This window comes from Betta splendens, chromosome 24, assembly GCF_900634795.4.
Source record: "Betta splendens chromosome 24, fBetSpl5.4, whole genome shotgun sequence".
NCBI classification, from domain to species: Eukaryota; Metazoa; Chordata; class Actinopteri; order Anabantiformes; family Osphronemidae; genus Betta; species Betta splendens.
Genome location: NC_040901.2, coordinates 10,291,837 through 10,303,489, shown reverse-complemented (window position 1 = coordinate 10,303,489; position 11,653 = coordinate 10,291,837). Strand labels below are relative to the sequence as shown.

Below are 11,653 nucleotides of genomic sequence, written 5' to 3'. Positions count from 1 at the left end.
GTATAGTTATTTCCTCTGAGCCTAAACACCCTGAAGTTTAATCACCCGCGTAATTATTAGTAGTTTTTGAATCTGATGAAGATCACCTCGGACCGGGGCGCTCCCCCCTGGGGCCACCGTGCAGGTTCGATGCCCTGTGTCTCCGTCCATTGTGATTAATGACACAAAAGCCTTCCCGCCGCTATATTTTACCTGTTCCAGATGTTTCGCCTTCGTGAATGGATCCACGTGTGCTCGCGTGTAACACAGATTTTGACGAGGGCTCCGGCGTAAAATCCGCCCGCACATGGAGCGTGACGCCTATTTAGAGAAGAAATACGGCAAAGAGCTTTGATCGAGAAGTAAAGTTTCACGCCCCCACGATCACGCCCCCCCCCCCGTTTTTAACCTTTTCCTCTCTTTCTATCTCTATACCCATCTATCGCCCTTCCTCTCTCCCCATCCTCCTCTCTCTCTCGCTCTCTCTCCCTCTCTCGCTCGCTCTCGCGCGCTCTCTCTCTGGTGCGCGTTCACAGCACTAACCTTGGCTCGACGTCAGAGCCTGTGCAGCAGTGCAGTATAATGAGAGCGCAGGCAAACCAGAGCGCCTCATAGGGGGCTGCATATCGCTGCTGTTTCCTCTGCTCGGCGCTCTCTAGCCCGTCGCCAACCCACTCCAATACCTCACCTATAGCCCATGCTCGGGCCCCCCCCCTCCTCCCCACTGGATCCATACCCTTCGACATGGATGTCCCGCGGTTCCTCGATCCGGATGATTGTTGTTTCCTGGCGCATTGAAGGTGGAGAAGGGAAAGGGAACATGCCGGGACTGCTAATGGATTTAGGGAAAGCGCAAGTGACCATGCCGTGATCTTGCGCATCCAGGGCCGCCGTCACCCTGTCTTGCCCAACGACCGTAAAAGCATTACGGGGGAATCGTACCCGCGCAACGGGGGGATTAAACCACTGTGCATTTTTTTAAAAACAACATGAAGATTACCTCCCACCATCTGATGATAACCAGTCTCGTTTTCAGGTCCAACCTCAGGCTGATCCCGCTTCTGCTCCTGCTTTTTGGTCACTCTCGCGGGATGCCGCACGTTTTAAGATTTGGTAAGACTCTTCGTGTTTATAATAAATTGTGCCATGTTGAATCGCGCGAGCGGAGCGTCCGCCGTGGCGTGACATTGGCGGCATGCAGAAGCACAGCGTGTGCGCGGGGACGCGTTTGTGCCGCTCTTGCGGCGGTTCGTATGTAACAGTTGGCAGTTTGACCTACACTGGAATCACGCCGGTCAACACTTCGCACCGACCGTTACGGTCGCGTAATATCCGCAACACGCCTCAAGATTCGCGGTCGTTTTAAGCGCGCGCGTCAGACACCGTCGTCGAGCTCCTCGTGATCGTGAAACCTTGAATCGCGCGTCGGAGCAACTTTGGAAGCGGCTGAACCGAAAAGGGTTCCGCGATGCAACAGTTCACCGCTCACGGACGCGAACGACAGATGAAACCGCACGTTAACCGCATCATTTTCATTTTTTTGCTCGCATTCCCTCCCAGAAACGCGCTTCTCGCCGCGCTCTTTCAAACCGAGGACGCCGTCGCGTGCCCTCTGCAGTAAATGTTTACATGTAAACAATGAACCCGGAGTGCGTGACCATCGCGCGGATCTGGCACCCCATCCATCACGCCGGACTCCAGAGCTTATAAACTGCTGCTTTATACCGTAATTGCCTTTGATTGAACGGGCAGCTTTGATTTTCGCTGGCGGCGAGTCGCGTCGGAAGTCGCCGCACAGCTGACGAAAGGCGAAGCCGCCACGTCCGCGGATAGTTGGCTGCTCCGCTGTAGCTCGAGCCGCAAGTTGATTTGACACTTTTGTTCGAGAGCTGCAATCCGCTTGGCGGGATGCTGGTGTAATTACCGCTGATTATTAGAATACGCCTTCAACAGTTGCCGCTTTGGAGCGTCGCCGCTGATTCATAAAGTGAAATGCGCCGGTGCCGCCTGTGTTTCTCTTCTAAAAATCACTAAATCGTGGCCTCTCGTGGTTTCGTCTGCTGCTTAATTAGCCTCATCTCCGGATGGCTGCGTTCTGCCGCTCTCTCGCTGAATGTACAGCGCCGCATCTCGCAGTGACAGAGAGCCCCCTCCTGACAGCGGATGTCATCAAGTGTTGACAGCACTTTCTTACAATCTCCCGATTCTCCGGGGGGTCCTGTTTAAGAGTCAGCTCGCGTCCGCACAAGCCGCCGCTATGGCAACGGGATGTGCTTGTCTTCCTGCCGCATCCTGAGCCCGATGAGCGATTTCCCGTTTCACACGCTGTCTGACAGACGCCCGTCGTCTATTCAGCGGCCCGTTGGGAACTGTAGCTTCCCCACGTAATAGTATTTGCATTCAAGTTTTCACACCGGCGAATAATGACAAAATTCCTCCGAAAGAAAAAGGAGGAAAAATTCCTAAGTACTTCAAATAACTCTTATAAAGGAGCGAAACCTGGGCTAGGACCACACTGATGTTGTAAATGTAGACTTGCATCCCCAATATGTGACCTGTGTTGACACGGCGGACCTGTATGGTGACATATGCATGACAGACCCAACCACGAGCGATAATAGGTGATCCAGATCGCTGTGGTCTTTTGCTCTGAGGTACAGCGCGAGCTTGATTCCATTGTCCCCGTGCTTTGGTGACAGTGATGCGACCTGAGTGACTGACACAGTCTGAAAAGCCAAGTCTCTGTCCGTGGTGCTGAACAAGCGCACCAGCAGAGCTGTCTGATCAGGACCCTGGACAGACGCAGGGCTCTTATCAGCGCCCCATGCGCCTGTTGCTGAGTAAAAAGCCCGGCGATGATGTGTTGTGATAGAATTGTGTTTTTAGTGGCTTCGCTGTGTGGGTTTTTGTGCAGCTCTGTCAGTCAAGAAGCATCCACTTCATGTGTTGCTGTTGTAAAATGGCTTCATTTCGAGTCGTGCAATCAGGAAATATGGTTTCTGCCTAATGTGTCTGTTTGCTCGTGAACGGGTGGAATCTCAAACAGACATAAGTGTCTTGTGTCACCTTGTGTTTTGCTGAAATGAAATGAAAGACAACGTTTGGCTGTTTGTACTATCGCCGTTAATGTGAGAGAAACGGAGGAAATGCAGGAATGCCCACTGGCCTTTCCGCGTTGCGTTTCCTGTCCTGTAGGATGTGTCTGCTCAGCAGATAATCCCAGCTGCTCCTTGAAGAGGCTGGCTAAATGAGGAGGTCAGCTCCCTCGGGTCCGTCTGTTCCCTTCCTACCCCAGTTCCACTCTGCCCAGACCAGGCGGCTCACGTTGTACAACCACTGTTCTGCTGTCAGACTGAGACCTTTGCAGCACACACACACACACGCAGACACACGCACACACATGCACACACACACACGCAGACACATGCACACGCGCACACACACACACACACACACACACACACACACACACACACACACACATGCACACGGCGTGACACCAAAGCATACTCAGCCCTTTGTTTTCACAGCATAGGTTCTGCATGTAGAGGGAGTGTCAAATAAAAAAACGTGTTCAGGCCACCAGCTGCAGCCAAATATGCTGAACGGAGTGTTTATTATTATAATTGGTTTTGTTGCTCTTCCTATTGCATGTGCAGTCTATTTCATTTATAAACTTGCAGCTGATTAATTTATTACACATGTAGACCTGGTGCAGCTGAAGTGTAATAAAATGTGCATTATAAATTTTTCATAACTATATTCAGATTCACCCTTCATGAGTAGCTGCTCAGAAATCCAGCAAAATGCCTGTTTGTTGTTTTACTTGTCATTTTTCCACTTTCCCCTGCACAGCGAAGGCTGAAGTAAACACTATAAAGCCACCTCTTCTACCCTGAAATGAAATCTCTCTGTTTATGTCAGTGAGATGTTGTATTCTATATGACAGGCACGCTGAAACGTTTGATCGCCTCATTGACTTGATTACAGCTAAGATGCTGCTATTACTTCAGTTTAACTCTCTCGGTTGTCATAGATGCTTGTTAAGAATCAGCGAGGTAGAAATTCAAGCGCAATATTAAAGTCTGCACCGAACCTGTTGTGACAGCTGGTAGCTAAAATTAAAAGAGGATCCGCGTTCTTCCGTCCACGGAAAAATAACACAGTATACGGTCTCATTGAGCCGGTCCCGCAACCAACGTGGAGCCGCACGAGCAATGAGTCATCACATCTGCCCTTCCAGCAGAGCTGAGCCCCACTTACAGGCGCGTCCTATTCATAAAACGCCTTAAAGTTAAAGCCGTGAAATTGACATAGTGTTTTAATTCTGATGTCCACACTTGCTCGGCGAGGTTGAGTGATAACATTATCGCTGCCATCTTCAAACAACGCTGGCAGATGCGGAATGTCCCTGGGCTGTCAACTGCTGCTGAAAGCATTGTTGACTCAGAGATGCTCATTTTGTTTGTTTATTTCCTGTTTATGTTTATATTTTCCCAGAGCAGCCCTGTCTGGGAATATTTATGACTAAAACGCAACATTGTTTTTCATTTTGGAAAGAAAATCAAGTCCTTCTTTTGGTCCTCTGGCAAAAAAGCACAAACCCCCGTCGGTGAAAGCTAAGTTTATCTGGCTGCTCCCACAATGCAGTGCCAGGATAAAGGTCCTTTATTGCGTTTCTAATATTTAACATCCTTTTTCATCCCCTCAGTTGTTTTTTTTTGCTGGTGAAATTACAAGGTTGTTGAGAACAAGCAAGGGTAGAGGGGACAAATTCAAGTGGAGTTTGTAGTTAATTGACTTTATTTGCTCTTGCTTTCCGCCAGCCTGAATTATCAGCATGCCCGAGTTTAGTTTGGGATTTTAGGAATTATGGATAACACCCTGTGCCCTGGCCTGCTGCCAACATGTTCACAGCAACACATTTAAATAGGCACAAAGCTGCTTAAAATATTCATGTGTCACTTGGCCCTGCCATAGCTTATAGAAATATGAAACTATCTCCTCTCTGCTGGCAAATGATTTCCATGGTTTAAAAATACCCACCGTGGGTTTCAAGAACAAAGAGCAGATCTGTCTTACATTAGCATGCAGCACCACACATGGGCTTGAAGCAGAGTACTATTTAGATGGATTTCTAAAACATGTTTACAGTTCTGAGTCTTTGAAGGTCTTGCTGTCATGCTTCACTTACAAAGGCTCAATGGTGATTAATTCGGGGTACAGATTTCTTGCCATTTTGAAATGGAAAATATCTGTGAGGTATGAAATTAGTTTTCCCGTTGTGCTCAATTTTGAAGATTTAGCTGCTACATTTCGAAAAAAATTATTTACATTTAACGACGCTTTAGATGATTGACCTTGTTTGCAGAGTAACCGGTTCTGACACCGTTTCCTTTTAGACTCATGTAGCTTATTTTTACGAGTCACATGGAACAACTCTGTGGTGTGTTGTTCCCCAGCCGCGTGAAAAGCTCCACTTCCGTATTGAATTTCGTTATTCGCAATCTATCACTCCTTGTCATTGCCACTCAGGGATTTCCCTTGGAATCAGAAGGGTTAGGGGTTATGTCTACTGCTGTTCTGTGAAACTGTCCCCTGAGAAGAGCCCTGCCGTTTGTCCTTCTGCCTGCTTGTCTGACTCAGAGCCAGCTGAAGGTTGGAGCTGAGCGGCATGAGAAATAATTATTTCTTTGCATCTTTTACCACACGCGGAGTGGCCCTCACGAACGCACCAGGGGAGATGGGAGTAAATCTGAAGTCACAACACTGGTGTAGGAAGTGTTTGTTCGAGAGAATAAGTCTGTGTGAGGTGTGAGCGAGAAGAAAAACAGTTGAGTGTTGAGGCCAGCAGATACAGAGTAAAGATAGATTAGTTGCCTCAGAGCCGTCCACTCTGCCCACTCTCAGTTGTGGTGTTTTATTACTGTTGTGTGAAGTGAGAGACAGGAAGGACAGTGGAGTATGCTGTGGAAATGTAGTGGGAGGCCAGAAGTCATGAACTGCAGCTGTGAATACATGTCAGTGGTAGCGTGGAAGCAAGCAGAACATTTGCAGGGAGAAAAAATATGCATGAAATGGGAGCGAGGGGAGGAAGATGGTAAAAGCATCCGAATATCGCAAAGCTCTTTGGGTAACTAAACTTGAATTAGTATTTTTATAAGCTGTTTCATCAGAGATGAGTCATTACCTATTTGGCTATGTTCACTTCAGCTAAATTATAAGATGGTGGAAATCAATGAAAATCAATAAGTTTGTATTGCAGAGAGGAATAAAGAAAAAAAACCCCAAACTGGCAGCAAAGCAAGCATCCGCTGCCAAGTCCCAGATGCCTCTTCCTGTGTCTGTCTATCAGAAGTGGCCATCTGTGAGAAACGCAAACACGCAAACTAAAACAATGGCAAAACAAAAAGGCAATGCATAGAATAAGCAGTACAGTACGTGAGGGAGTGCATTAAAAAATCATGTGGCCATGAATTAATGAGTACGTTAAAGGACTACAAGCTGACTGTAAGATGTGTCGGACACATCCAAACTCAGCTGGACCCGTGTGATGTGGGCTTTTACTGGGTTTTAGAGATGTGAAACACAGACGCTCTGACGGCTGCAATCTCGCAGCAGGCTTTGCATCATGCGTGGGTGGAAGCTCTCAGACCTTTAGCTTTCTAGAAGCGTAACCGCGCCACGTAAATAATAAGTGAGGCAAACAAACAGGGCTTGTCGGCGGAGGAGGAGGCGATAGTGCTAATTGAGAGCCTAAGTAAATGTTTACTGGGTGCTTGCACTATGATGTTATTAGGGTCATTGATTGCCTTTTGGTAAATGACTTTCTTGCTTAAGCACTCGGCCGTAAATCTGCCCGCTTATAATTTCACCCATGTCGCTATATGTGCTTTTCAAAGCGTGCCACAGTGTCTCCTGCAAACAGGAGGCCATTACACGTGAATTGCAGGCATCCAGAGCGAGTAAACATATTTAAAGACACAAGCGCGCTGCAAATGAAAGCGCTGATGTCCAAACATCGCGGGATTCAGAAGTCAATTGATTAGAGAAAGCCCCCCGGCTGCGTTGGCTGCGGCGCGAGGCACCGATCGGGTTAGGATGTGGTGATTCACCTTCATCTCCAGCCAACGAAATAAAGGAGTAACAGGAGGAGGGAGAGAGGAGGCAGAACTCAGGCTCCCATTGACAGCACAGCCCTTCGAATGTATGAACATTTCTCTGTGTGAACCAAGGACACAAGGGGAAATGGGCTCTGTGGGAGGACATATTGAAGCAGGCTTACTTAAAATCATGTTCTTTCAATCAGCATGACACTCTATTGTCACCATCCACCAGGGCTATGCAAAACGTCCTCCCGCTGTGTTGAAATTCATTTTTCCGTCTTTTCTGTCCTTTTGCTCTGAGGATTTTTTGAGCATTTCTTTGATTTTCTCTAAATCAGCCTCCCAGTTGTTTTCTTTCAAGGTATCTGCGAAAGGGGAAAATGGCATAAAGTAATAAAGTAACATGCATTTCTGTCATATTTAGTGGACGGCGTTTGAGGAGAGGAACAAAGGTTGAACTTGTAATGTGTTCAGAGAAATTGAGCAAAATTCATGTTATTCGGTGAATTGTTGGAGGAAACATTCCTGCTGAAACCTACATGTTTTGGCAGCAGTAGCCTTTGTTTGGAAGCCACACTCCAAGCGGCACGCGTTACACATTTGTTTGATATGGCTCAACAATCCCACCCTCATCCACACACACATGCCGGAGCAGACTTGGATTGATTTCCCATCTCACACAATCTGTTTTAAGATTTTAAGGAGACATAATGAAGCCAATCGCCTCCATTTCCCTCGCACAGCTACCGATGACAAAAGACTCCGAGTTTCCTACGCAGCGGGGTGTGAATTAATGTGAGAAATGGTGAAATAAACAGTCGGCTGCAGATCACGGGAGAGATTACGCCGGGATTCTTCCACCAATTTCACCTCTCTTGTCTTTTTTTACATTTATCCTCAGCAGATCTTTTTCCCATTTATGGACACGGACGGTTCTTTTCTCCTTTACGTCCAAAAGCACGAGGAAAGAGTGGCGCCTTTGCAGCAAAGCGCGGCATATTGAGTCGTACCTGCGGCTGTGATTATCAGCTCACTTGTCATCAGCGCGGCCGATGGGAGTGTGATGAACCCGGCCCAGAAGCTGACATTTTCCTGCCCCGTGGCTGAGGGAGAGAGGGAGGATACTGGCGTCTGTTTAGGTCTAATAGGCCATCCATTCAGTCGTTTAATTGAGTGTCTTTTATCTGCCTCCTGTGACCTCTTTTATTCTCCACTCTCGTCTTTTCCTCTCGCTCTCTCTCGTCTCTCTTTCCTTTCCTTCCCGCGCCCCACCCCTCTTCTTCCTCCCTTCCCTTTCAGAACTCTCCGCTTCTTGGTTGTCTGACAGCACACCCATCTGCCATCTGCGCGCTTCCTACAGCTCACTCCGACTTCAGGCGTCGCATGTTGTTTTCTAAACACATCTGACGGGCCGCGAGGAGGCGGCGCGACGGCGAGGTGCACTTTCAGCTTGGAATCAATAGCCACAGTTCCGAAAAGAAAGTCATTATTCCTCCCATTCCCCTCATTCCCCTCTTCCATTTCCCCTTTGTCCTTCCCTGCCCTTCCTCTCCGTGTCGTCTTTGTCTCCCTTTGGCTCTCGGCTTGTCTCCTGGTCCTTCCACTCCACTTTGTTCCTTCTCGCTGTCATTAAACCTTACTTCCCCACGTCCCCTGGTCTCAATGTCCTTGCGCACAAAGGCACAAATCCTCATTGGACATACACATTCGGAACTTTCATTTTTTTATTGTACCTTGGTTTTCAAAGCGCAGAATATTCTATTCATTCCCAGATATGCATAGAACTTGGCCAATCCTGGAAGGAAACTTCAGCTTTATCACCGTGACTCACTAACATACGGCGGAGGGCATGTGCTGTGGGCCTTTGTGCCTAATACTCAGTTGTGTCAAGGCTTAAGACCAGGCCTTTTATTGCCTCCCAGACAGTCTCATACCCTTTTTCACAGATATGGCTTAGAGCACGTAAAATAAATATATGAATCTCTAGTTTTATTGCACCACAAATCACTAGCAGTGTTTTTAATTAAGACTTTGCCAACATTATTTTCGGATCTGCACTGCGTATATTTATGGATTTTAGTGGATTAAAGTTAACCTTTCCTGCCTTCTGTATCAATACTTATCTGAAATAATAATCGCCTTCTGTTCAAGGTTCTTAAAATTTATCAAGATTTAAAATTAGATTACCAAAGTCCTGTGAAATGTCCTCTCTTCTTTTTTTTTTTTCCTTTCGCTTCATTATCCCACAAAAACCCAACAGTGAGCATTAAAAAGCCGCCTCCAGAATTAATTCTTGACCTTTGGCTCTGACGGGAGATAACATCTGCCCTTCTACAAGAAAGAAAGTCTAATTTTACAGCCATTTTGTTCAAAATTACAATGGGGAGAGTGTTATACAGGGCCATTTTGATGAGCAGGAGAACAGTGAGAATTAGAATGAGAGCGGCACTGGGAGCAGAGAGGATGATAGAGTCTCGTATAATTTGCTGTGACCTAATTGCAACATTATAAATTGAAGTTCCTCTTACCTCTGTATCAAGGTCGCCTGCATGTGATATATGTTAAATACATTTTTGAAATGGTGTAGCCTAAGTTTATCCTCTTATTACATTTTGATTAACAGTGATCGGTTCACGCCTACAATGTAAATGAGCTTCTCAACAGCCAGTTGAATGTCTCAGAAGCCTGGATTTTCTATATATGTTGAGAGACAGTTGAAAGTATTTCAGAGAGTTTGTTTTGAAACAGGATTTCTGTTCTGGTCTCTATTTATTTTTGTTAGCACCACAGCCTTAGGGCCGAAGCGTCCAGGGAGGCTCGAGGCACCCAGTAGATCCTGCCTCGCACTTCTCAGCTGCGGCGCTTTAAATGGATGATATTACCCTAATGGCTTTATCACAATGGGCAAAGTGATTATAAACCAGAGACAAACATGCACATGCACAGTCGCAATGTTCTCAAGGCTGGACCCCTGCCTCTCTTGGACTGTAGTGGATAATTAGCATCTCTCACACGTGCTTAGGCTTGATTAAAACTCAGTTTACAGTGAGCAGCGCTGTGAGGTCGCCATCTGTCACCTGCCAAGGCCACCATGAGGCGTAGTGTAGTCACAGGAAAGGAAGGAAGAGATCGGGTGCATGTGTGCGGCTGTTTTGACGAAGCGGAGAAAGAGGCAAGGCATAAAGAGAGAGAGAGATGGCACAGACGGGTGAAGCACGAAGCGCCACGGAGCATTCTGTTCAATAGGCGGTCCCCCTCACTCCCTATGGCCTGTATATTGGAGCCAAATCCATCTTTTCAGAGCTGGCAGAAAAGCTTGTGACACCAGGACTGGGATTTGTCTTATTTACCTGAACTTCATAACCTTGTGACTGCAGCATTGGGAATACTCGTGTTTATTCTCGGGTGCCAGATAGGAAGTGAGCGCGCCCATAGGCTCGTAAAAACCTACAGTGTGTGAAAGGCACTTTATTTTCCCATAATGCATGTGCATCAGTCAATCAAATAATGTGGTTTACCTCCCTGAAATGCAGTATTTCGCATGCTACAGCTGCAGTGCAGAATTCATCATCCTGCTTGTGGTGATGACACACTTTACCGGCACTTATCTACGTCTATACCCATATACCCTGTGGTGTATTAAACAAGACAGCAGCTTTATAGATGCATGCCCCTCCCCAGGTTTAGTTCCTCTTTGACATGTTGCATATGAAATAAATAAATCCGCTTTTAGGCGGAGTTTCTGAAGTGACCCACAGAGAAAGAACATAAAAGCAATTGAAAAGTCTGAAAGTGAAAATGCTCATAGGTCAGAGTGGGTTCGCCATTCTGCACATCTGCTGTGTGAGCTTTAGGAGCTTTGTGTTGGAGGGTTCAGTGAAACTGTGAACTCTTTGCAAGAAAGGAACTAAGTGTTCTTCATGTCACGAAGTGAGTGTAAATTTTTTAAAAGTTATTCCCCTCACCTACTGTATTTTAGGCCATGGTGTTTCACGCCACAACCTTTTACTGCTGCTACATTGAAAACCCATTTGGGTTCTAGCAGATCTCTAAGCAGGTGAACGGAAAATGCCAAATAGAGTGTTTCTCTTTGTTCAAAGTGAACGGTGCCTTTTGGTTTTTCAGGAACTCCAAGCGAGCATCTGTGTACGTCTGCATGTGGGCCGGCGAGCGCGCTCACTCGGTGCTTATACGTCTTATTTTCACAGTAGTCGCCCTTTCTTTTCAGTTGCATTTGTAACTCGAGAGCAGCGGAGAGGTTGGAAACTGTGAGCAGACAGAAGTCATTTGGGACTTCAGCAATTCAAGGCCCGTGGAAGTGTACTCACAGTTTGGCACAATTAGTACCAAAAGGGGTCCCTGCTTGACAAATTAGCACACAAAATGTCAGCCGGTAGTTTAGCACATCCACAATGAGCCTTTGCAAATTAGCACATATTTTGAGGAGGGAGCTGGCACGTTATTATAAATAGAGAGAGCCTGGCAAATTAGCACATCTGTTACCAGCACTCAGAATTAATACATGTTATATGATCACTGCTTTCCCACTTGGAGCTGGGTCAGGGATG

At 46.8% G+C, this 11,653-nt stretch overlaps 1 protein-coding gene across 2 annotated transcripts in view; it reads left to right on the top strand.

The window, feature by feature from the left end:
- Positions 1–536: 536 nt before the first annotated feature.
- The window catches only part of LOC114849248 (glutamate receptor ionotropic, kainate 2-like), a 49,882-nt gene continuing 38,765 nt past the window's right edge, over positions 537–11,653 (top strand). Inside the window, exon 1 of one of the 2 annotated variants that reach the window (XM_029140454.3) lies at positions 537–1,092. In XM_029140454.3, coding sequence (XP_028996287.1) covers positions 969–1,092 — 124 coding nt within the window. In that variant the 5' untranslated portion in view covers positions 537–968. The remainder of the gene's footprint in view (positions 1,093–11,653) is intronic. The other variant, XM_029140457.3, reaches the window with a different exon arrangement.